The sequence below is a fragment of the Cyprinodon tularosa genome, unplaced genomic scaffold (genome assembly GCF_016077235.1).
Source record: "Cyprinodon tularosa strain WSP-4 unplaced genomic scaffold, ASM1607723v1 ctg364, whole genome shotgun sequence".
Classification (NCBI taxonomy): Eukaryota; Metazoa; Chordata; class Actinopteri; order Cyprinodontiformes; family Cyprinodontidae; genus Cyprinodon; species Cyprinodon tularosa.
In genome coordinates, this window is record NW_024039079.1 from 102,025 (window position 1) to 129,497 (window position 27,473).

Here is a 27,473-nt window from a genome sequence, read left to right on the forward strand (position 1 = left end):
AAACAACTCGTGAAGTTTGACCCGCTAGAAGAGCGAGGTGCGCGAGAATGCTGGGAGCCTTTTTCCAGCTGAATCTCCGCTCTTTTTGCCCTCCGTCGTCGGACTAAACTCGCCCCCACTTCCTCGCCGCCTCGGCCGTATCTAGACCCACAGCGTGTAGCCCAGACCACGCTGCAATATTGAGCATAATTTAAAAATGTCTGTGTGAAGCTTGCTGCAACAAACTGCTGTAAGAGTATAACCAGGAAGCGCGGTAGGAGGGCAAAATAAGTTTAGCGCCACCGCAGGGAGGGAGGAGAGTTACGCCCAGGAGAAAATGGATAAAAATAGACCGGAGGGAAAAAAAAAAACATTAATCGATTATCTTGCGGACGTATCGATGCATCGGATCGTCGGCTTTTGGATCGATGCATCGATACAAAACGATTATTATTTACACCCCTAGTCATTAGCAGGGCTTTCCAATTTTGTCGGGCCCAAAGAGCTCTGCCGCCTCCTAAGGGGAGAGTGACATGAGGAAAAGAAATTTAGAAAAGTAAATACAAACATTTATTCTATGCCTGTGGCTGTTGAGACAGAGTTCCCCCACCTCTTCAAAAAAGTGCAACAAATACTTATTCTGTTTACATCTACTGTACATACCTATAAGAAATATTTTTTTTTCTTCATTAACATAAAAAAAACAAGTAGTAGTCAAGCCTGCAGGTAAAGGTTCATATATGTTTCTTACTGTAACCTAGCCACATCAGGGGCCTGTGTGTCTCAAAGTAGCAGGTTCATTTTTCCTACTAACCTGAGTATACAGCCACTCTGTGTTCCACAGCATACTTTGCACACTACATCACTCAATAAGTTAGTTTATCACTCAAATCATGTCAACGCTTTATCACTTGAACTTTATTAATACATATTATACATTTTAAATGTTTGAAACAGAAATATTAACTGAACAGGGTCTGAGGCAGTGGCCCTGGTAATTTGGGTAAAATAATATAAGAGAAGACATAGCAAGTAAAAAGCAAAATAACCTTTTTAAATATCTTAAACAAGTTTAACCATTGAACAGCAGAATAGGCTTAACATCAACACAATGTATATAATCCAAGAATAGTCCATATTTATAAACAGCAATAACATATACATATATTAGGGTTGTCAAAAGTATCGAAACTCAAAAAAGTATTGATACTGAAATGTTGTATCCGGATACAATACTCGTTTTTAAAAGTATCGATACAGTGCCGTCACCAGTGGCACCTAAGCAGTCATTCATCTAAAGTGCAGAATAGAGGACAATGCACTTTCAGAACACTGTGTGATTGAATAATTCTACGCTCTTTTCAGTTTCAGACTTTTTTTTTTGTAAGAGGTGCAGCTGCTGAGAATTATTTTTGTTTCTTAACTGGTTTGGCTAGTGTCTCTGTTATGTGTTGAAAGCATAGCCAAGAAAGGAACACTTAATTTGAATTTTATAAGTTTTTTATCAAGCTTGCTTAATATTATGCACAGCATACAACCTTTATTGTGTTTATTTATTATATTTTATTTATTAATGAAAATATTTCTGTAGACTTTTGGAGTCTTTGTTTTTATCCTTGTGGTATCGAAAATGGTATCGAGTATCAAATATTTTCCTTAGTATCGGTAACGAGTTGAAAAGTTTAGTATCGTGACAACCCTAACATATATAATTTCCCAGTGGAAATTCTGATTGTAATTTCTCCGTAAAATGACACTTCCTTTGAAAGAGCCATCTGGTCATTCAGTCTTGTCTGTTTTCTTCCCTCTCCACCTTCGCTTTTGTTTCTAGCCCTCTTTTGACTTCTGCCTGCTCTCTGCTTTACTCCTCAAAGTAAATTTTTCTCCCTTCTTGTCAACCGTTTTTTCTATCAGAGTTCCTAGTTTCCTCCTCTCTCATTCAATCTCCTTTCTGTCTTTTTATCTTCTTCCTCACTCCTCCAGCATCAATCTTACATTATTCTAAAACAGAGACATTATATAATCAAAATCACCTCCAAAAAAAATTAGGATGTGCAACATGAAAACCTATTATTATTAATATCTCATCTAAATACTAAAAATGCTAATTACCACAATATTAGGAGCTACAAGCCAAAACCACATAATAAATGAACATTAAACATGTGGTTATCTCTTCCTCCATCATTCTCAGATCATGTAGATCTTGTCTTATTCAGTTCTCCTGTTACTGACTCCTATTTTTTCACAAGGAACTTTCATATATATCCAAACTGAGCAGTAAAAAAGCACACCAAAAACTGGAAGTCTATGCTCATAAATCACAACCATAAATCATCAAAACAAATTGAAATAACTCTACTTATAATAACTATCTGAAATATAAACTAAAGGTCACCTATCCATTCTAAAACATCTTTATACAAACCCTTGTTGATCCCTGGAGAACCAGCGTACCAGATTAGCGCCTTACAAGGAGTTTTCAATCATTTTGCTACATTTTAATCCAGCGTCTTTTACTCATGCTCAACTCGTGGTCTTGTCTTACTTTTTATTACTGTTTTAACCTGGACACAAACCAAACATTTATCACAAGATCAGCCCGATCAGAATAAAATTAATTGATTAACACACTTACCATCACTCAGCGTAGCTCCCCATCAGTTGCCACAGGTTGTAAAAAACGAACTTCCACTTCTTCTTCTTCTTCTGTTTTAAAAGTGATGCGCTCTTCTTCTTTTTTGTGTTTTAATGCCAGCTGACATCCAAATGGATCATTACCTCCCTTCTAGTGGTGCGCTCTGTTCCTTATCTTTATGTTATCAGCAGCGCAACCAGCTACCGTAATACCTATTTTTGCGCGCAACAGCTCTACCGTAATAACAGTCTACACGCAACATTTTTCGCCTCGGTAAAATCGGGGACATTTCCGGGGACAGCTTTAGCCGGGGACAGGTGGTCCAAAACGGGGACAGTCCCCGGAAATCAGGGACGTCTGGTCACCCTAGGTTAAGAGCATCCGCCGTGCTGCTGCATCCTGTTTTGTCACGCAACAGTTTACAAGTGGTGTAGATTCTGCATGACCACAGCGGGATCAAGGCAGCAGCGACAGGGGAAAAAAAATCTCCAAAATGGTCCGGTACTGCGCGCTCAACTCTCACAAACTGCTTTGATCTTCCATCTGTTCTTGTGCAGAAATACTTCTTTGCACATGCGTAACTCAGAGTCTGCGCTTTATGCTGTACACTGATGGTTCATTCTCAGCAGTATGGCTCTTCCTGCTCTCGCTACTTAACCTATGCAGCTGATCATCCTCTGCCAAGCGTAAAAAAATAACCTTTAGTCTAACTATTAAGATGTTATTTATTTCAGCTCACAAGAGGTGATACTAAACATTCTTTAATTTCTACCAAAAGGAATCCTTAAGTTATATCCAAAGAAAAGGGTGCATAGATCTTTGAATATTTGTCTCTCATTGTTCTCTTTTCTATCTATTTATATATGTTGTTAATGTTTCCTTGTATTGCCATTAAAACATATTCTATGTTTTAATTGAATATTTAAACATTTTAGTTAATATATTCATTCAATTTAGGTTTGGATTGCCATGGCATTACAAAGCAATTATGTAGGTTCTCTCTGTATTTTTTAAAAATCAAAATCCTGTGAATTTAAATCTACTTTGACCCCTCAGCAGTAGTAACAAAGGGGGACATTCTCAAAAATAAAACCAAAATTACAAAAGTAGAATGAAGGTTTTTGTTCTTTGCTTGCTATCTGTGTTTAATACATAATTCATGGTAGATCAGGAAGTATTTGCTTTTGAATGGAAACCTTATATGTCTAAAACCATTCCTTTATTCTACATTTTGTTAGCTTGTCTGTCTGCTATACTAACCAATATGATGTGTTGAACTAGACATGCTATTTTCACAGCTTTTGTGAGACACGTTTTTATAAAGTAGGACATTAATTCGTAAAAAAGTTTATTAGAATTCTATAAATCAAAGTTTTCTGCCTAATTGGTTTTCTACCTAACAGCAATGCTTCTATTGTAGTATCTACGCAAGAGATGTTAGTCTGGTAAAGAATCTGTTTTTTTATCCGAAATTGTAAAGGTGAACTTTTTTTGCAACATAAAACTAGACTAAAACCTTTTTAAATTTCAATAGACTAAAACTGACTAAAAGTATCACATATTGTAATGACTAAAATGCGACTGTCAAAAACAACACTGGCCACATGTGAGTCTCTGATTGTTGGAATTGCTCCTTTTAGAGGAATAGAGATGGAAGTGGTGATAGCAAGTCCAGCTAATGTTATGACCCTTCCAGGAAGGACATTAATCCAGGAGGGGAACTACAATCACACTTTGTAAAGGGCCGGTTCTTGTGGGCTATGCTGGTTTAAACAAAGAGCCCACATGAAAAAGTCCAACCAATTTGCATGATTCAGGAATGTGTGCAGGTTTACCATCTACCATAATTTAAGTTCTTGCCTAATGGTTGTTAAAGTGACAACCTACAATGCCTCACCAGGCTGGTATTATGTCACCTAAACAGCAGATGTTACCAAAACTATAATATCTCATATTGTGCTTTAGAACTGAACAGAGGGGAAATTTAGGAGGATGCTTAAAAAGAAAGACTTATTTGATATTCAAACCAGCATCATAAAACATCTCCAAACATAGTGCCCCAAAAATGGTTAAAGAAACTCATTCATGTTCTTGAAATCTGCCCCTCAGGATTTCACTATATGGCCCATTTGTCGTAGCCTGTCCGTCTGTAACTGCACACAGATGTGATGACAAAATGAGGTCTAATCTACTCCATGTTTACTGCTTTAGTGGATTTTAAATCTCAGGTAAAGGACCCGACTTTTGATCAGTTAGAATCTCTCTGTGCTTTTAACCACCACTGCCGAGGTGGTATCATTTTCCAACATTCAGACATTTACATATTGAGCTCTTTTTGCCTCAGATCTTCAAAATTGACTTAAGAACCTAAAGTTAAGATGATTTAACTGGTAAAGTATAATTATTAGTGAGAATTGACACATAAGATTATGAAAAATGTAATCATCATCAAATAAAGTGGAATAAGGACATATCTAACCTATTTTTGGGTTTATTTTTTTGCGTACTGGCCTTAAAAGTTTCCCATCTTATGGTAAAGTATGTGTTTACCATTTCTATTAACCTCAACATCCCTATATAACTCTACCCCACTGCTCTTTATTACTATTTTAAGAGGGAAGAAAGAACTGCTGTGAATTATGTTCTTATTAAAACACCAAGAATAGCTCCAATAAAGGCAATCTAAAGACTTAACCCCTTCATTCTTGTCAGGTTTGTTATGAAGGGATAATGTATCAGATGTTTGCATGCATCCTTTCATTTGGCTCAACTCTAACCAGAGCCAGATGTGCAAGAGGTCTGGGACCCATTTTAAAGAACTATAAACCTGTTCGTGAGAAGTGTAGGGAAAAAAAACAGACAGCCCAGACATGCTATAGCTGTCTCAGCGTTTTAGGCAACCTAATGTTTTAGTAATTTGTAGTAGTAGTTACCGCCTTCATTGGACAGTGCTTTCCTGTTAACATTCCTGCTGGGGAATTCTAACTGTAATAGCCAGAGGAGAAAAGCAGAGCCTCCGTCTTCTTAACAAGCATAGTTATGAGTCCAACATTTTTGCAATGAATAAGTCAGATGCATCACCTGTTACTTAATTAAAACCAAAAGAAGAGAAAACTACGGACAAATAAATTTGGTGTGTGTACAAAACTTACTCAAGAATATAAAGAGATAATTAGCAGACGATTTGTTGTTTAACACATCAGATCACTCATCCTCTGTTTTCAGTGTGTCCAGGCATTTTGTTGGATACTCAGTAATACCTATACTTCATTAAAAGCTGGCAATCATGAGGTTACTAATGCCATCAAAATTTAGAAGGTTGTTTTCAACATTTCTTTCGCTGACTTTCTTGCTCATGTTTAAAACAGAACCTTTTTTGATCCATTGGAAAAATGTTCCCTAGACAATGATAGTTTTATAACGGTGACCGGATCCCTCTCCAGCTTCTTCTCCAGACATAGAAGAAATAAGGTATAGACATGAAGGTTCTTCAGATGAGGCCAGCAACCGTGATTTGTTCTGGTTTTAACCAGTGTCTCGGAGATTCTGCCTGGCTGCTCCCTCCTACCACATATGTATTTGAGGGGACTATCAATAAATCCCTCAAAAAAAAAAAAAACACCTTTAAAATAAAAATAAATAATTTTTATGTTTTCTGACACAAAATTAATAATAAATCCTTATCCTAGACTAGAAAGATGAGGAACACTCATTTTGTGCAGTTTTATTGCCTTTTCTTTTTCAATTTTATTGATTTTCTCTTCAAAAATATTGCTTTCCTAATAACTTTTAGGACATATGACTGACTAACAAAACTAAGGCCAAATCATCATACTAGACTGGACAGATGATACAGACCTGTTTTTATCCAATTTAATTAGCATTTTCTACTTCATAAAGAGGATTTGATGGTTATTTAGTTAGATGTTTTCATTACTATATAACGTAGTAAACAGTAAATGGGTATGTATATATGGATATATATTTTTTTCTTGCTGAGTAATTTTGTTCATAGGGAATGTCATTGTTCATTTTCATGTAGAAAAATAATTGCCATGATTAGCTTATTCATGCAGTTGAAATAGGATTATTTAATTTTTGAGGAAACATATTATTATGTGGAAGGGTAACATCTCCCTGTTTTTTAAATTTTTTTTAATTTAAACCTATTTATTTATTTTATTATACTTTTGGAGTTTGTTGTATTTTGTATTATTATTGTATACTTTTGTGTTGGACGCCTCTAAAAATGTTTTAGAGGTACGCAGTCCTTGACTGTGTAAAATAGAGATTATTAAGGATCCCATTTAGTACCTTCCGTAGTAAAGACTACATCTTGGGACATTAAAAGTACTTTATGTACATACATTATGCGGGAGTGGTGGCCTAGTGGTTAGGGCATAGAGCTGTGAGTTTGAAACCCACTCTCCCACAGACTGCTGCTCTGGGTTTCTGAGCAAGACCGTTAACCCCACACTGCTCCCCGGGCGCCGCAAATGGCAGCCCACTGCTCCGCCAAGGGGATGGGTTAAATGGAGAGTGAATTTCGTTACGATGCACTTGTGACAGTGTAATGGAAATAAAAGCACTCAAAATTTAACCCCATAAGGCTACTTTTAAATACCAGCATTGTTTACTATTAAATGCCTTTTCACCAATATATGGTAAGGTTTTTGTTTTCTTTCTATATTGTTGCCCCAATTGACTACTGTAGATTTGTTATCTTTTTTATACTTTAGCTGTCTTGTCAACATTTTTAGATTAATTGTGCAGGTATAATGCTATACAGTTTGGCTGCTTAAAACATATTTTCTTCCCTCATGAAATGGGAGACAGAAATTGAAGATTGGAATGTTAGTATTTGTCAGACTCCATCTTAATGGAGAATACAAATATCGCCAGTTAAGCTTCCCGCCTACTCTCAGAAGAAGTCAACATAGTCAGAGGAATTCTGTGGAAGCCACCCGTTCACCTAAATATGATACTCAGCACAAAGCCTTGTCACACTAAAAAGCACTCCAGCCTGTACAGGTTTTCTGTGTGTTGCCATGGAAATTTCCACTACAAGTTGAGATTGAGATGGTGAGTGAATGCAAGTCAAGTGGCAAATACTTGGAAAAGAGGGAAACAGTGTTTTTTTTGTCTCATTGGCACAGTAACCACCTACTTTTTTAAATTCTCAGTCTTTATGTTTTTCTTATAAAATTATAGACTATTACACTCTTTAACACTCTTTAACTTAAAATATGTCACTCTATCTTTATTCATAACAGTATACTGTAAATCTGTCAATTTGTGTCTATAGATCAGAAATGACCACAAATAACATACACCAACCCAGCTTATAATACAAAAGTTGATAAAAGACAGAAGAACATTAAAAAAAGCACTCAGAAGAAAAGATTTAAAAGATTACAAACCATTATTTAAAACATTTTTAAGCAGAGCATAATATTCCAACTCAGGTTTGAATAGCACATCTGAAGCATTTTTTTATGTTTGTTTAATTCAGGTGGTGCAGTTGTTGAGAGCATAATATTTCTCTAAATCTAACCATGTCTCCTTATTTGTCAGAGTGGGGGTGGGGGTCGGAGCTGACAAAGTTCCCTTTTCCAGGCGTTATGAATAATATTTACAATTTTATGGGGAGAAAAAAATTAAGAATCTGAGAAAACGATTCCTGGACATTTGCTTTGTTGCTTACATGTTAGTCAAGACATGTAAAACATGTCTCAACTAAAGAAAAGTAAATGATTTTCTTTAGTTGAAGTAAAATGTTGAGATGATTTATAAAATACAATGAAAACATATATACCGGTTCTTTCAATACGAAAATGATACAATCACAGTTTAGTGTTGTTGTTTTTTTTTATTGCTCTTTTCTGGCATTTTTTTAAAAGAGGAAATTTATGTGGCTTTAGGCCAGCCTATTGTTTGTGTCCTCCTAACTGCAGGTTTCTAAATCTCAACAGATTCAACACCAATCATTAGTTCTCCTGCACTAGGCATGTGTCAGCATTTTTATGTATTGTGATAGCCTATGTAGAGAAAGTAAAAAAAAGTCATACCCATATATACTTATCAGTGTGTGCGTGAATGACTAATGTGATGTAAAGCACTTTGGTCAAGTCTCCTGACTTGAGAAAGCACTTAATAAGAGCAAGCCATTTACTATACTATGAAACATGAGGAACTTCCTGACTCAAACTAATTCTGACAGGTGGCGAGAATGGAAGTCTCAGAAAGCAATGCACATACAAGGAACATAATTCACTTATGTTTTTTGAGTGGGTTTTAGGGCTTTGCCTAATATCTCTTTACATCACATTGTTTTAACAGATTTATCCTCAGATTGGCTTTTGTGATTCTTGTTTTATCATCATCTGATTTTCAAATACTCTACATTCTGACTTAAATATTTATATATATATATATATATATATATATATATATATATATATATATATATATATATATACTCTTTGGCTTCTTAAATCATTCGTTCCTAAAAGGAAGATTTTTTTTCCCCCTGAATCTAGTTAAATAATAGATTGCAACTTCCCTGGAAACCTTTATTCATCCTCTTTAGTCTGTGCACCATGAGGCGGAACAGTTTCTTTTTTTTTTCAGCAAAAATCCCTTAGATTGAGACTGAAATATCAGACAGGCACAACAGTGGAAAATCTCCTCCTCTGGAAAGAGTCATAGCCATATTCCTCTCAGAGTGAATTTTCCTCTTACTTTGCTGGAAGTGCCCCAGTGTGGAGAACATGGCACACAGTTTCATATCCTGTCTCTGCCAGGTTACATAATGCAATAAACACTAAATACTGTTGGGATGAACAGCATACGCTTCAAAATACACATATATGTTGGTTAGGGTTTAGTACTACATATAATGAGTTTCAGTATCAGTCAAATTTATAGTACATATTGATAGAAATTTGTTGGTGTTAATATATGTACATAAAATGTTTTTTGCATGTAATGTGTGTGTCAAAACAAGAAAGAAGTTATAAAAAGTAAAAAAAATATATATATGAGGTGAAAATTTGCTTTTGATTGGTTGGTTGTGCTTGAAATTAGGTGACTACAAATGTGAAAAACACAAGTTTCCCAACTGTGGTTCACAGACTAATTAACAGAGACTTAACATCACCCCCCATCACCCCACCCCCGATTCTTGACCCAGGACCGGCAGGCGTCTAGCAGCCTGTTTACATGTTGTTATGTCACACTTTTAACAGCATGCGGTTAGGAACAGAAAGGTTCCTCTAATCGAGGATTCCTCTCTGCCCCCCATCAATTTTCTCAGGACAACAACTGTCTGTGTATGTAGGTCTGGGTCCATAAAGGGATCCCTGGAGAAGGGATCTGACCCTGGTCAGTAGGGATGTTTGTACAGATGTGTGGTTCCAAAACAGAAAGGCTAAACCCCAGTACCTCTCTTGCGGTCCTGCCCAACCTTTCCTAAGAAAAGTTAGCTGAAGTTCTATTACTGCTGCTCATGTGATTCAAATGTACAGACTAAGATTTCTTGCATGTGTGAAGAAGAAAATGTTGAAAAGATTTAATTTTACAGGTGCAGTGAGGCAGTGCACCTGCAGAATGCAAAATTATTTTTCTGTAAATTTTCAATAAATAATCGAATATGTTTTGCATGAGTTTACAGTAGGGATTATAGTGATATGAAACATACTCAGAGCAATTTACTGCAATTTCATATCTGTGATATTTCAATACATTACTGGGGAATAATAATATTTTGCTATACGTCGTTACACTACGGCCCTGCATTTTTACCGGTGTATTGGAAAAATAATGTAGAAGTTGACAGTAATTTTAATAAACATAAATTACAAAAAAAATTTCATCCATCCATACATCTACTCCCGGTTCATCCATCGGGGTGATGGTGGGCTGGTGCTTACAGTATGTCCAGCAGTCTATGGGTCAAAAGGCGGGGTACTCCCTGGGGCTGGAATCAAACCCAGGACCTTCTTGCTACAAGGCAACAGTGTTGCAAATTGTGTAGCCACAAATAAACATAGTCACTATGAATTTCCAATCATTGTACTACTACCCCTCAACCAGCCCCTCAACTAACAACTCAGAGGAGAAGTCAACGTTAGCCAAACGGCTTTTTCATTAACCAATAAATGTTTTTTTTAAATACAGCAAATGTTAAGATATTCAATAATTGCATAAATTAGGGATGCACGATATAATCGGCCCCCTATCGGTATCGGCCTGTATCGGCCTTTAAACTGAATATCGGACATCGGCCACCCCACCGATATTTAACCCGATATTTGATCAGATTCTGAGTTTCTAAAGTCTAAAAAAAATAAAAAAGAAAAAAAATACTACTTCTTCTTCTTCCTCAAAAACATCTTTTTTACAGACTTAAAAACTTAAAGACGAGGGAAAAAATATTGGTACATTAAAATATCACAATATCTTTATATGCTGATATATTGCCATTTAAAAACACTATATCAATCTCTTTTACTAATGAAATATTGCTATATGTCATCGTTATGCTACGAAATCCCCCGAAAATTCACCAAATTTTGCCATATTTTTATATGTTGATATATTGACGCAGTATCGATCTATTTTACTAACAAAATCTCACAAGAATTTGCAAAATATCACAACAGTTTGTAACAGAACGATGAAATTTCACGAGATTTTGAAAGTAAAATAGATCGATACCGCGTTTTTAAAAATCTATTTGATATCAGCATATGAAAATATATTTGAGTATATTATTTTTCAAAGTGTCAGAAATGCTGTCAATGGTAGAACCATCATGCATCTGGGTCGGCGTATGTTTTTTTTTTTGTTTTTTTTTACCAGCCTAGGGGAAGAGTGGAGTAATTGTTTTCTGTTGGCTTGCTTGCTTAAGGAGCAATAAACTGCTGTAAAGAGGTTAGGCATGAGTCTAAATCTCTAATATTAAAATGAGTCCACATAATTGTCATGATTTTCTTAAGAGATCTGATCCATTTGCAGTAAACCAATCAGAGAACCTAGGTAAAAGTTTGAACAGGTTTATTGATAAGGACAGGGGGGGTAGGATTCAGGAAACTCAGTGTGCTGGTGAACCGGAACTGGAAGAGGGAAGGGAAGTATCAGCGGTTAGTTCAGGATCCGTGGGAACTTTGAGCGATGACTGGAGAGACAGAGAAAACGGGACTCACATTGGTTGAGAAGACCTCTTCTCCCAGAATTCAGTTAGTGTGGGTTATCTGGAGATAGAGACTCGTTGGAGGGTGGACAGGTTTAGACTTGGTTGGATCCTGAGGAACTATTGAGCTGACTGTCACATGGGAATCCAGCAGGACTTGAACGGATGAGTGTCTGTTGTTGTCTGCTTCATGTTCTTGGAAAAACAAGAAGCAAACATGGGCATCAGTCCTCTTTCAAGACTGATGCCCATGAAGCAACTGTCAATGAGCAAAGATGGTTTCAGTTTTAAATGAAGTTATGTATTGCAGGCATCTGGTGTTGACCATTGCCTTTTCCTATGTGAATCCCTAATAGACTTGTAATCAGTGCTGCACCGATACCAGTATCAGGCGGGGCACCGATACTGCACTAAAATGGTGGTATCGGTATCAGCGAGTACCGACAAATATTGCACTGAAACCATTTTGAGAGACAAAGTTTATTCAACTATTTATCCCCCATTCCAGGCAGGCAAAAACAAAGTTCTACTGAATTCACTTTGCATTAGTCTTTTTCCTGCTTCACAAAGGTAGGCAGCTGCTTGACAAAGCCATGATGGCAATTATTTTACATCCAAGTAGTATGCAGTTCTTCATATATGCACACACACATATCAATTTCAAACAGATGATATCAGTATAGTATCAGTATCGGGGCCAAAAAATAGCATCGGCGCAACACTACTTGTAATCCAAACTTCTTGGGTCTTCCTTTAAGAAACTCTCACCATAGATTTGGTGACGCCCAAGCCCATTTAATTGTATTTGCTTGAGATAAATGCTGTGAGACCAAATTCGACAATGTTGAATCTTGGTAACTTGCTAACAAAATCAGAACATGAACATGTCATGAGATAAAGTTCATTTAAAAGTAATGTAAATATTATCATACTAAATTAACAGTGTAGTGCTGAAAACAGTTATGCCAGTTATGCATGTAGTTTAACTTTTCCATTCAGCCTGGAAGAGGAAAACTGTGCCTTCTATTAATGTAATGTCAAGTTCGGTTATGTAATTATTTACAGTATTTCACTGTAATAATACTGTTGAATCATGGGAAATCATATGTTGCTCTGATATCAGATACCTTGTTGTGATATAGCAGTTTTATTGTAGGATTTTACTATAAATGAGAAGTAAATGCTGCAAAATCTAAGGAGACTGTATTTTTTTACATGTGTTCATTGGGATATTACAGGGAAACTTAATCTTATTATATTATCGTACAATAATATGGTTAATTACTGTGAAAAGCTGATCATTTCTAACAGTGTATGCATCACTAAACACGCTAAACCAGATGTTGAATACAATCTATAAGAGGTCATGTTAATATGATATCTCAAGCCAACAGAGGAGCACATGAGAAAGAAGGTGCTCCAAATTATTGGAGAAATTTGTTAGAGTACCAAGACTTAGACTTAACTGACTTTTCACATTCCAAGGAAACAATAAAAACTGGTGTTTTCAGATAATTTTCCTCTGACTGAGCTTTAACTATTTTGCAAGAAAGAATGGGGAAGCTGTTCATTTTCTGGATGCACAAAGCTTGATTTGACAAACTCAAGACAACCTGCTGCTACAGCTATATCGAAGATGCAGGGAAAATACATAAAACAAATTATTTACTCAGTTTGACAGTTTTTTTTTTTTTTTTTTTTTTAAGGGAGGCAACAAACAAAAGAATGACATGATAAACAGGCGAATAATTCATAATTTAAAATGATCATTAATTTATCATAAATTTATCTAGTATTATTTCTTAAATACAGTGGTCATAACAGGACCAGTTCTACAGGGGAACTGGCCTCTGCTGGCCCCTGACTAAAACTGCTCATGCCCACACAGATTTTTTTCTTTATTTATATAAAGAAAGTGTATTTTTTATTAAACTTTTTTGTATATTATACATTACTTTGCATTGATATAACTCACAGAATTCTAATGAAAACACATCAAAGTTTAACATGAATTCTTGAGGGTTCAGCTCTTGAGGGTTGAGCTCTACGCTGAATTAAATTTAAATAGCTTATATTTTTACCATGTTTTTTACTAAATAAACTATAAAACCTTCATTTGTATTATAAGGTGCATTAAGTTTCCATAAATTGTCTTTTGTTCTGGCCGTTAAACCTAATCTTAAGTTTGTATAAGCCCCTTCACTGACTTATCCAGCTGCCTTCTTGCTTTGCTCGCTGGAAGAAACTTGATTGGTTTAACTGAACTAAAGCAAACATCCTGCTAAATGTTTATCATTGCATTATTTGCTGTGGATGGTTACTAAGAAGTTTCAGTGAACATCTGTAAGATGAATTATCACAAGTTTCTCTGCTGCCTTGCTGTAGGTCAGCTGGCGGTTAGGAATGCTGTCTTGCCGTATGGTTAGCACATGGGTCGTGTTTTCAGTTTCATTGTGAGCTGACTTTTCGGTTCATGGCCAAATGTTTTCTGTTCGCTCTTGGCTGACAGAAGGTACAACATGTCCCAGTGTTGACATGTTGAATAAAAAGTAGTTTTAAAAAGAATTCAAAACACCTAGCACATTCTATTTTTCTTGCCTCATTAAGTTTTATTCTACTCTCATATGTTGTTCCAAACACAAATGCTTCCAGTACTGATCCATGATTCACTGCATTCTGCAGATAGATTAGTAACAGATCCTGATTTGTTTTGCAGGAATTGAGGAGGGAAGTGAGTGCACAAAGTGTAAAAATGATTGGGTACTAAGGGCAGCCATCGCTCTCCTCTATGTGCTCTGTGCTCTTCTCACCATCGCCGTGGCTGTCCTTGGATACAAAGGTAAGTTAAAGTAGAAGTTAGGAGTTACTCTTTGTATGCAAACTTTACTATTGAATATGACAGACTTTCAACATGGCCTTAAAGGTATAGTGGAGGATGTTCTTTTTCCGAGTGGATCATCAAAATAGAGGGTCCTCCTAATTCTGGTGATATGTTTACGTAAGGCTGTCCTATGTGCTCGTCCCCATTTTCACTTATGGTTGTGATACTGACATAGTGGAAAAATGTAAAATCTTCTGTTGGAAAGTAAGCTTGTATGAGCGATGCAAACAGCAACTTTTAATGCTCTTGCATGTGTTTAATAGTCGTTCCCTCTAGGGAGTGGGTGCATTTTATTTTTTTTTTTTGGAAAGAGCTGATATTTTCAAAAAATCACGAAAATCCTTCACTATACCTTTACGTTTAAAAGGTGTTAGTGTTCAAAATCACAATTTGAGGCCTTAAAGGGTGTTCAATTAAGGTATTAAATTATTTGGACTTCAATTACATTATGTAAAGTTTCAAATTTAAATTTCCTATTTTAGTTTTCCATCTTTATCACAAATGCACCAGTTTACATTCATGTGTTATAGTTTAAGCCAAGGATTTCCACCGTACTGTCATAGAACTACAATGCCCTAACATCATAACTTGCCTGATAATCATGACAATATTCTGCTTCTGAAACTGAGCATCCAAACTGTTACCAAAGTGCTGAACAGCATAAAAAAGATAAAATAATAAAAACAACACATGTAATACAATATCAGAGGTGAATTCAAACATAAAATGCAGAGCAATATAATGTGAGCAGCAGCTTCCAGTGGGTAGAATGCCAAAAAAAAGACAAAAGATTTTAAAAGACTAAAATGTGCAATATCATGCTCTCCTAAGCCTTTCAAAGTTTATTATAGGCAAATGAATGGTAAAATAATACAATTTGCACAACAGGGTATTAAGTAGTAAGGAAGTATAAGTTGTTTTCTTCCAACCCTTTAGAAAAACACTTGCTAACAAAGTTAAGCCATCTCTTCTGTCTGGCTGCTGCCCATTTCAAGGTGTCATATCACACCTCTTCTGAAGGCCAAGAAATACATAGCTAAAAAAATAAATGGAACACTCAAATAACACATTCTAGATCTGAATGGATGAAATATTCTCATTGCATACATTGTTCTGTACAAAGTTGTTGTTGTTGCTGACAACAAATCCACACGAAAATCATCAATGGAAATCTAATCTATTAACCAATGGAGGTCTGAATGTGAAGTCACATACAAAATTAAAGTGGACAAACAGAAGTACAGGCTGATCTCTCTGGATAACTTCTTCATATCTATCACCAGTCTTAAATATAAAGTAATCCCAACAGCAGCTGAAAGGCAGTTGGATGCTCATCAACAGGCTATCCTAAGAAATTGCATATCTTCTGCATAGGGAAGCAGTTTCACTCTACAGTGGAAAATCTTTGATAATAGAGGCCCTGGGTACTTTAACCTGGTGTGGAGAGGGCTGTAAGTGCATGCTAAATTTACATTTGTCTATTAACCTTTAAGCAGATATGTAATAATATAAAGATATATAATAATAGAAAGAAATATGCTATGACTGAGTAAAGTTCAAAAATAAATTGTAAGTAGCAATATGGTAACGTTTGTTAATAGTGCATTTACTTCCTAACCTGAAATAGACTTTTGTTTTATGTCTGAATAAAAGATGTCTTTGGAGATTAGTTATGACTTGAACACAATGTGCCACACTGGCCTCGCTGTGAGGAATTTTAGTGGTTTCAACCCGAACAATATTGAATAGAGACAGAGACACATTTCAGTGATCCAAAGCAGTGTGAGAATAGGACTGTCCAATTTTACATAACCATGGCCCAAATCAATCACAACAAACCTGTTAAAACATCTTCAGCAAGATTTTCTAAAGTGTTAACTGGTTCATAAGCATTGAAAAGGCTTTTTAGCCAGTAGAAATATCTTCAATGGAAAATCTAAAAGTCACAATCTAAATCCAACTCTTTGTCTTTTAAGAGTTTTCAGGGTTTTTGTAGGTTTCCAGCTTTAGGGTTGAGTTGGCTTGGAGCCAATGTGATTTTGATGGTTTGCCTCTAACGTGTACCAGATGACCATGTGGGGACTACCATGGCTTAACAACCCAGGGAAGGCTTTTATTACTCTGGAGCAATTTGTTTTCTCGTGAACTACAAGTTGACTCACAAAGAACTGCAATTGTCAAAGACAGTTAAACTTTACAGAAAAATATTGTAGGCTGGATTCTGCTCTTTTGTTTTAGTCTATAGTGTTTAGTCTACCTCACCTACTGTAATATTAATCTTTGAATACCTTAACCCATTGTAGCTCTGTCTTCGCCACCAGCTCTGTCATTTAGTGTCTTAACCAGCTCCATTACCTATGTGCTAGTAAGTTAACAAAACCCTCTTCAAGATGTACTTTAGTTTGAGCGTGCAAAAAAATTATACTCCAGGCTCAGTCCTCCAAAAACAAGGCCCATAGACATGTCATTTATGGTCATATCAAATCAACCAATCATTGTACTCCATTTAACGCATGAAATTGATGCTGTTTAAATCCCATTTTGGGATTAATACTCAGCTTCAGGCAGACAAAGATTTTGCCTTTAATTTTCGGTTACAAACATAGATGAGAGAGGGATTTCAATTTTAATGAAGGGTTAGTAGGAGATTAAGAAGGTATTTATTTTGATATTTTTAAGAGTAATTACACAGCTTTCACAGTATTTACAGCAAAAACCAAAAATAAAATGATCCAATAAATTTTATTTAAAACAGACAACATATATTCCTTAATTTACTATTATTTTATACATTGATTACAACAGTATTGTCAGCTACATAGATTATGTTTATTATTACTGTAGCATTCTGGTTAATTGATAGTCTGACTCTTTAACTGAGGCTTATTATTCTTTTATTTTAGTGATTGGAGGCAGCATATGAACTCACCGTAAGAGCTATAAGAAAATAATTAATACAATTACCTTTCCTTTTAATCCAATGAATAACCGTTTAAACTTAGCAGATCCTAGATAAACACACAAATTATTCTGAAGTAGCTATAAAACAAACAAATTAGCTTAGCTATAAATAGTCCAATACAGTCCTAACATTTGCTACCGCCAACACATGTTGCACCTATCAAACAATGATCAAACTCATGCATGTGGAGCATTAACAAAAGTCACATTGTTTCTTAGCCAATAATGTAGTCAGGCGGTTAGCATCCACTTGCTTAAGAGCTTAATTCAGTTCATTTTTAGCTCCAAAGAAGTCCGTTCCTTGGTTGCACTTTATGTCGCATATTGCTCCTCTTATGGCAATGAAACATCGGAGTCCATTCAGAAGGCATCAGTTGTCCTGTCGTCTAACATTTCAATGTGGATAGCTCGACAGCAAAGGCAGGTGAAAAGCAAGCTGTATAGCTTTTTTACCTTCCATCCTTGTTTGGTGTGAAATGGACCAAAACAGTCCACCCCACAGTAGGTGAAAGGTGGTGATGGATCCACATCCTCAGATGGCAAATCTGCTATATGTTGTTCCTCGGTGAACCTTCTGAGTTTCCGACATGTAACACATTGATGTAAATACATTGCCACAGCTCTGTTCATTCCTGGAATACAGAATCCATTTCATTTGATCTCATTAATACTTAAACCATTTTCCCTGATGCTGCACTTTCTCATGACAATGAGCAAATATTGCCTTAGTGATGTGAGCATTTTTCGGCATAATGACTGGATGCTTTAGTGTGGTATGAAGTGATGCATTTTTCAGTCTTCCTCCCACCATCCTGATCAAGAAAGGCCTCCATCTGAAACGGTTTACACTCTTATACAGTGCTGTGGTTTGTCGAGTTGTCATTCCTATCAAGACGGATAAGACAAGCAACAGCATTTTATTGCCTTTGACCATGAAGAAAACTTTGACAAGCGATCTGAGAAACTTAACTGTTCCTGTGTCTGTGTTTTAGAATCTGAATCCTCTTCACTTCAGGATCTCCAGTCCGTATTTGTGTGCAAACATTTGTAGCTGGAGGAATCTCCTTTTCCTGCAAGAACTGATGTCCTCAAACCAACTCGATGTGAGAATCTCACTTGCACTTGATCCCCTGGATGCATCATCTGCAGGGTTATCTTTGATTGAGACATATCCCCATTGCTGAGGAGAGGAGCTGAGATGTATTCTCTGTATCTGATTTGAGACAAAGGTGTGAAAACGAGGTGCCTCGTGAATATATTCTGTTAAAACCAAGCTCTTCCTACAAAGTGTTGCTTGCTGTCGCTGACACAACAGCGGCTACCAGTTCTAGCCGAAATATCGTTGTGACCTTGATTGGAGCCTATCTGGATTTTCTCGTGACCAGAGAACAATGAACACTTCCATCTTTGTTCACTTGTCTTAGATATGAACACTGTCCATGATGACATGTACTCACATCAAAAAAATGATGTAGCTCCTTTTCCACAACTCGGCCTAAACCAGGAGGCACATAGCAGCATGGTATGGTGATTTTCTCCAAATTTGTAAGATCCTTCTACCACCACTCCCACACTGGTTGCAGTTCACAGGGGAGGGGATCGTCCCAGCCTATGCCATGTCTACATATTTCCTGAAGCACCCTTTTTCCAGTGAGCAGAAAAGGGGCAATAAATCGCAGCAGTGCAAGCTGAATAGCATCATCCACATTTTCTATACTGGTAACACCATCAGCAACATAAAAGTCCTCCATGATGAATTGTGATACAAGGGAAAATTTAGTCTCATTGTCTTTAGCGAGCTGTCTCAGTCCATAGTTAGAGCATCCTGTTGATGACACCACACCAAAGAAATGCACTTTCATTCTGAATTCCTGTGGCTCTGCATTGTTACTGTCTCTCCACCACAAGAAGCGTAGATAGACTCTGACAGTTTCATAAATATAGAACTGATGGAACATCTTTTCTATGTCACACATCGACACAATGTGGTGCTGCCGGAATCTGAGAAGCACACTGTTCAGATTATTTAGCAGATCAAGGCCGGACAGAAGTTGGTCATTCAGGCTTGTTCCCTTGTGCTTGACAGAACAGTCAAAAACCACACGGAGTTTATCGGGTTTTTTAGAGTGGTAGACTCCGTAGTGGGGAATATTCCATCTCTCTCCTTCTTTTCCTTGATCACAAACCTCCTCTGCTTCACCCTTTCGGATAATTTCATCCATAAAGTTCATATAGTGCTCTCTGTACTTGTCATCTTTCACTAGCTTTCTTTTGAGGTGACTGAGCCGTACCATAGCTTGTTGCTTATTGTTAGGAAGATAGGGTCTCTTTTTAAAGGGGAGTGGCTTTGTAATGTCCATTACTCTTTCTCCCGATTCCTTCCTTTAACACATCTAGGAAGTGGATGTCATCTTAAGAAACAGTCTTTTCATCATTGTTAGCATCTTTAAAATTAGATTCAAGGACCCTGAGGGCCTCTGCTGGGGTTACAGGAAGAAGCTCTCTGACAAAAACCTTGTGACACATGTTGGTGCTGCTTGGTGAGTCATGATCAGGCAATGAACAGGATTATCTGCCGTGGTGCCAGTGCTCCTGAGCAATTTTAGCCGATCAGCAGACCAACTTCATACACCAGCTGCGATGGGATTTCATCTGCTATTTTAATGTGATTATTTCAGTGTCATGCCATGTCACAGGTAGGAATGTGCTATTGATTCACTGGTATGGAGTCCTTGGTGTACACAGGGGGGAGATTGATGTAGATGTCAGAGCTGTAACCCCTCACTCTTAAATCCAACAGTCTTTGACTATGCATTAATGTGTCCTTTCCTGTCGTTGTTAGCTTCAACCTACAGGATGCGTCTTGACTAGCACACTGTTCTTCATCAATAAAAACCCTATCACTTGACTATCAAGCAGAGAATAGACAAGTTTTTCCATAACTGGATTACTGATAGAAGAAACCCACACAGGCACGATCATCAAAGTGTTAGTAGATGATTCCTTAGTTATCACACTGAGAGACAATGTATATACTGTTTCCTCTGTAGTGCTTATATTTGGGACTGATGCGGGTTTGGCTTTGGTGTAATTATCGTCATGATGAAGTGTAGGATGTCTTCCTTAGCAGTTCTCACATAAAAGTCTATTACATCAATCTTTTGCATTATGGCCTGTCCCCAAGCAGCCATAGTAAAGTTTCTTGTCTTTCACATACTTCCGTCGTTCCTCCAGATCTTTTCTTTTGAACTCAGGACAATGATGAAGTAGATGTTTACTGTTCTGACAGAACATACATGGTGGCTTTAGACTTATTTTCAAATGTCCTTGAGTTTCAGTCTCTGTTACTGCTTGCATGTGATAAACACTAGATTTATATTTCTTTTCCTTCAGATGACGTGGAGGGTTAGCCTCTGATAAATGGAGAGCATTGGAATGAGGCGATAGGATTACACTTCTGGAAAGTGGGAAATTCTTGATCATCTCTCATGACTTGGGTGACTTTCCGACTCCACTGTGATGCTGTCCAACCCAGTAGCTTTTGAGCAAGTTTCTGATTTTCTTCACAATCATTTTCAATAGCAAGACCTTTGATATAAGGCATTGCTTCTAGACATGAGTGTAAAAAGTCAGCAAATTCTCTGAGTCCTTCTGCATCTTTTGGATGGCTCTTTGGCAAGTTTTTTAGTTTTACCCTGAATGCCTTTTGTATAGGGCTTCAACTAACGATTATTTTAAAAATCGATGAATCGGACGATTATTTTTTCGATTAATCGATGAATCGGACAAAAAATATTTTTTATATTAACCTCTTTATTCCAAAATAAACATTTTAGACAAAACAAACAAGCACACAAGTACAGGTTGCTCATTAACTGTACTGGTGCAATATGAAAAATAAATGTGTTAAAACTACGCAAACTTACATGAGAAATGTAGCTGTACATCCACAAAATATAGGGTACTTTGTTTCATAAAGCGCAAAAAAGACAGGCATTTTTGTTTTTAAAAGCCCCTAAGGGGTTCAAACAATAGGCCCCCCCATTTCAACAAATGAGTTTTTTTAGACTAGAAGAGTTCTGCCTTTTAAGACAGGAAAGTATAGCAGTTAAAGTTGCTACTTGAGAAAATACAGAACCATAGAGATAAAAATAGCCCTGTGATTCAAATTATAAATTGTATTTGGAATAAAAATGAGAGAACTAGGGGTGTTAAAAAACACATCCTCCAAAGACTCCAATTTACATGGGAATGTGGCATATAATTAATTGACATATTACTGATCTTGCTGGATTTTATTCTGCTTTACTTCCATAAATTGCAGGATCTTCTTTACTTTCTTTGCCAGAAGATTTAAACTTTAAAAACCTTGCCCTCATAATTTGCAAGTTAATTTATTTATAAAGTAAATGTAAACGCTGCTTAAGCTAATTCAAATGAAATTAAAAGTAAAATAAGTAGCCAACCTTATCACTGTCTGTAAACTTCTAACACGGTAAGGAAAGCATCAGATGAGCTACCTGAGAAACTAACGTAACGTTTCCCCACTTTAAAACCAAACAAACATGGTGGTTCCGTGCCATGTTAATTTCTTTTGAAAAAAGTTGCATGTTATCACTTTTTTCGCTTTACAAAGCGCATGCTATTTTAATTATTGTGATCAATTTGCGCCGTCAATCCCGGTGCATGCGCGCTTCATTTGCAGTCTGGACGCTGAGGCTCTGACTGCAGCACTGAGAGGGACTCCTTCGGGAAAACGCGGTTGGGGTGGGGGAGGCGCCCCACGGCAGAGTAGGAACGATACATGCTTTCACGTAAGAGTCTCTAAAAGCCGCCAGTGACATCGAAAAAAGTCGCCAGATTTGTCGCTAGTCGCTTTTTTTAAAAATAGTCGCTGGAGGGGTCTGAAAAGTCGCTGAGTTGGCAACACTGCACCTGCAGCGCTGACTCGCTCTGCCATATTTCAGTCAAGAGGCAGTGATGACGGCGTGGCGGATGACGCAATAATCGCGCGACACAACTAATCGATGATGAAATTCGTTGCCAACGCTTTTAAAAGTCGATTTTTATTGATTTTATCGATTCGTTGTTGCAGCCCTACTTTTGTATAACAAATAGCTGACCATACCTTCTATTGAGACAGTTCCATACATCATTATAAGCTTCATCGTCATTTCTATAAAATATGCCATCAAGTGTCTTCCTAGATGGACCTGCAACATATTTTTTCAAATAATGCAGTTTATCACCTGAAGCAATATTCTTTTTATCAATGAGAGATGTGAATGAAGCCTTCCATTCAACAAACTGAATAGGATCACCAGTAAATACAGATGGTTCTGGCATTGGAAGCCTGTTCAAAGCTATGCTATCTTGGACAGCTTGAGCCAGATAACTTACATTTGTCCGTGCATGTGACACAGTCTCTCTGACATCAGTAGGCCACTGGAGGAGAGCTGAGGACACAGATTGTTCAGAATACACATGCTGTAGTTCAGAGGTCTCAAACCGGTTCCAGAAAGGGCTGTGTGGCTGCAGGTTTTCTTTCCAACCAAGCAATCATACACCAGACTTCAGTCATCTCATCAACTGAATGCAATCTGAACATGATGACTTGATGAATGGAGTCTGGTGTGCTATTGCTTGGTTGCAAAGAAAACCTGCAGCCACACGGCCCTTTATGGAACCGGTTTGAGACCCCTGTAAGTTCTCTTGTTCTCCTCTGCTCAGTAGAATGAGCACTTGCTTCCTGCATGACTTCCTAAACATAGGTTGTGAACCTAACTCGTGCAGCTCTCATGTCTTTCTCTGCCTTTAATCCTTCCAGTTTGCGTTTTTGAGCCTCAAGTTTGTTCCTCTGTTGCTCCTCTAGGAGTTGAATCTTTTCTTTTTGTTTCTCCTCCTCCAACAACACTACATACTCCACTTCCTTAGCTGCTAGTTCTGGCTCAGCATCTGCTCTTTTTGCAGCTATGACAGAGTAGTAGCTGGAACCTTTACTTGAGTGACGACTTGAAGGTGAAGCTGTGGAGCCGTAGATGGAGCAAGCATAATCTCTGTTAAGAAGCTCGTGTAGAATTTACCTTACTGTTTCACCGTCATATTCTCCATCAATGCCTGATATCCTTTCAAGAACAATTTTTATAATGTCCTTTGTAACTGCCTCACAAGCATCAATGGAGTGAGGTGAGCTCTAATTTCCATATATGTTACCAACACAACTCTTTCCTTCCTCCAGTGTGTCTATAAGAGCTGCATTGTCACTTTTAGGAATGTTTTCCTTTAGTTACTCTCTAGCCTAGGGTTTTCCATTGTTCATAAATGTGAGCTAACCCTTTTTTCCTTTTTGTGAGCCTCCTCAGCCTGATATGCAAGCATCTTCTCATTGGATTCCGTACACAACCAGAGCAACGGAGATGCTCTTCTTCATTTGCCTTATCCGTTGTCTGTTCAGAGTCTCTGTCTTCCTGAGGTGTTTTGGTTGATGCTTCCATGTTGTATAGGTGTCACAATCCTTGACCATCACATCAAGTCCCTCGGCAGCTTCCCTTGATCAATGGTGTGGAGGGACTGTAGTCTTGGCTAGTTGATGTTCTGACTCTTAAACATATTCTTTTATTTTAGAACGATCATTGAAGGCATTATATGAACTCACCGTAAGAGCTATAAGAAAATAAGAAATACAATTAGCTTTCCTTTTAATCCAATGAACAACTGTTTAAAATTAGCAGATCGTAGATAAACACACAAATTATTCTGATCTATTAATAAAACAAACAAATTAGCTTAGCTATAAATAGACATGCACATACATGGCTAAAGCTTGCTACCGCTAACACATGTTACACCTATCAAACACCTTTTTTTTATGCAGACCTGTTAGTAAGCATAAAAAAAAAAAACTGAAGTCTAGAGGTCTCGCTGAGAGACTTTCAAAATAAAGCATAAATTACCTATATTTCTAAATATAAAGAAAGTGTGAGCTGACTTTGAGGTTGCTTTTTAGAACACCAATTACACACACACACACACACACAAAACAGTAAATTAACTGATATGTTTAATACATTAAAGGTAATTTACAGTTACATTATTACAAAGAGACTAAAGCAACGCGCTGATCACCCTCTAAACATAATGTTAGTCAAATTTTAATGCATTTTTTGTTGGATCTGATCCCTTTTTGATCTGATCAAACAATAAATTTACATTGTTTGATTGAAATCACTAATCACTCACTAGTTCAATAAACTAAGACAAACGATATCTGATTTTTTATTATACTTATATTGCAATAAACTGACAGCAAATGTTTTTAATTGTTATTTTGGAATAAAATGCTTCAGAAGTATGACTATTTGGGTTGTTTTTAAATAATTTTTAAACCTTGTGTTGTGGATTGGTGCTATATAAATAAACTGAACTTTATCTAATTGATAGGGAGAGATTTTAGACGGATAAAGAAAGAAAGACATGTATAGGCGCTAGAGCAGTTGGCCAAGAGTTCTTTCATGCTTTTGTTTTGTTTAACCTTAGGGAATGTTTTTGCTTTGTGTTTTTGTCCCTCCTGGAATGACAACAGTGACAATTTAGAATGTTTTCCACTTGAGTTCATAGACGTCCACCTACTGAGAAAGATTAAAAGACATGAGAGAAAAAATAATTAGACTATAAGGATATGCAACTCCAATAGTCTTTCACATTTATACTCCTGAAGTGGAGTTAATAATAACTTCCTTAACTTTTAGCTTTGGATGACTCCAAAGATTAACGTGTGCCTGGTGACTCCCTCCACATAGGTAAAAATACAACAGCACCCTCTGCTGGTATAAATGAACTTTCAGCTCAGCAAAAAAAAACAAAACAAGAATATTATACATTCTACTACTTATCTGATAACTGTTCCAAAGACAGTAGAAATTTTAAAGAATGATTAAATCCACATTATGTGTGTCAGTTTCCATGAAAATGTGTCTTTTTCTAGTTGTTCAGAGGATGGACAATGTCACAGAGGGCATGCAGAATTATGGGGTCAAGATTGATGCTGTGGAAATGGACTTCAAGAAACTAGGTAAGTCTGTGTAGAATTAGGTAGCTTCATCATACACTCATTCAAAGGGAATAATGACTTTTTAAGTTTTTCATTAATAATAATATTAGAGATGGACTAATCATTAAATCAATGTTTGGAATAACGAAGTTTCCCTAAATCGGTTCAGATCTGTGATTTTAAGTTCTAATGCTGAACATGTTGTGTTTTTCAGGAAAGTTCCCATTTATTTTACCCATTATAGCAATAACCAATTATTTCACCCGGGTATTGCACCAACCAAAGACATATATTGTACTTAAATGCCCTGTTTTTTTTTTTTTCCTTTTACTAAAAACATCTGACGATAACAGAACTACTTAAGAATGTGTTAGGATAATCAAACTCATTCATTTTCTGTCAGATTCAAATCTAAATCCTTTTTAAAAGTACGTGCACCAAATTGTATTTATTTCCTTAGCTACTAAAGCTACAGTCCTCACAATTAAAAAATCTGTTTGATATCATTGCGTAGTATTGGTGCCAATCCCGGGGTGCCAAATAGCCTTAATCTTGGCACCATTAACATGCAATATCATTTTATCGGTAAAAACAAAAATGTATTGGCCTGATGCATCTCTAAATGATGCTGTATAGCCTGCTTATACTGAAGTCTTTTTTACAGATGATCAAGCAGAAGAGAAGTCCCTCAACGCCACCAGTGAAATTAATACCTTCAAATCAGACCTGGAAGCATTGCAAAACCAACTGAACGACATTAGCAGTAAATCATCAAACAACAGAGACATATTAGAAGAACTGCTGGTCTCAGGAGACAACATGAAGAATGGCCATCTCTCGCTTCAAAGTTTTCTGGCTGGCAACGCAGACTCACTGCGAGGGATCAACCAGTCCTTGGCTTCCTACAGTGGAATGATTGATGACCTGCAGGCAGACACTGCGCGGCTCCAGTCTGAGCTCCAGGACCAGGTCAAAGTGCAAAGTGAGGCTCAAGTTAGCATCAGTTTTCTTAATATCACACAAGGCCAGCAGCAGAACTTGCTCAGCACGCTGCAGAAGACAGTTGAAGATGTTAGCCAGGCAGTACAGAATCTAAAGAATGACTATCAGATTCTGCAGCAAACAGCCAATCGAACGCGTTCAGACTCACAGTGGTTGAAACAAAAACTCCAGAATCTTCAGGTTCTGGCTGCAAATAATTCTGCTCTGGCCACATCCAATGGAGATACACTAAATGATTTGAGAGCCCAGCTGAATGATTTGGCCAGTCAAATACAAAACACCTCAGCCATTGCAGAGACCCATGACCAAGGCTTACGTGAGCTAATGGACCGACAGAGAGATAACGATAATGTCACCTCATCAAAGTTTGAGGAGATGGAAGCACGATTGGAAAGGCATGAAAGCAACATGGACCGCGTTACAGGAAACATGAGCTTTGCAACACAAATTTTAGGTGTCATCAGCTCTGATCTGACTGGCTTGAGATCGTGCGCTGAAACAGTAATGAGACATACCGACCTGTTAGCAGGACTGAATACTACTATGGAAGATGTCAAGGCCAACAGCAAAGACCTGCGCATGAAGCAGGAGGAGCTTGCAAGCAGGTTGGACCAAGAAGTGATCAACCTGTCTATGGTGATGGAGGAGATGAAGCTGGTAGACAAACAGCACTCACAGCTGATTACCAACTTCACAATCCTGCAGGGTAAGTAGAAACAGTATTATTTGTGAGCATGTTGGATATATGTTACTGAAAAAATAATTATCA

The 27,473-nt window shown here is 37.1% G+C and overlaps 1 protein-coding gene across 1 annotated transcript in view; it reads left to right on the forward strand.

The window, feature by feature from the left end:
* Positions 1-27,473, forward strand: part of LOC119790462 (collectin-12-like) — a 74,814-nt gene that overhangs the window by 17,516 nt on the left and 29,825 nt on the right. The window contains exons 3-5 of the mRNA XM_038295991.1: positions 14,527-14,649; positions 25,637-25,723; positions 26,367-27,410. Of these exons, the coding sequence (XP_038151919.1) occupies positions 14,527-14,649; positions 25,637-25,723; positions 26,367-27,410 (1,254 nt within the window). The remainder of the gene's footprint in view (positions 1-14,526; positions 14,650-25,636; positions 25,724-26,366; positions 27,411-27,473) is intronic.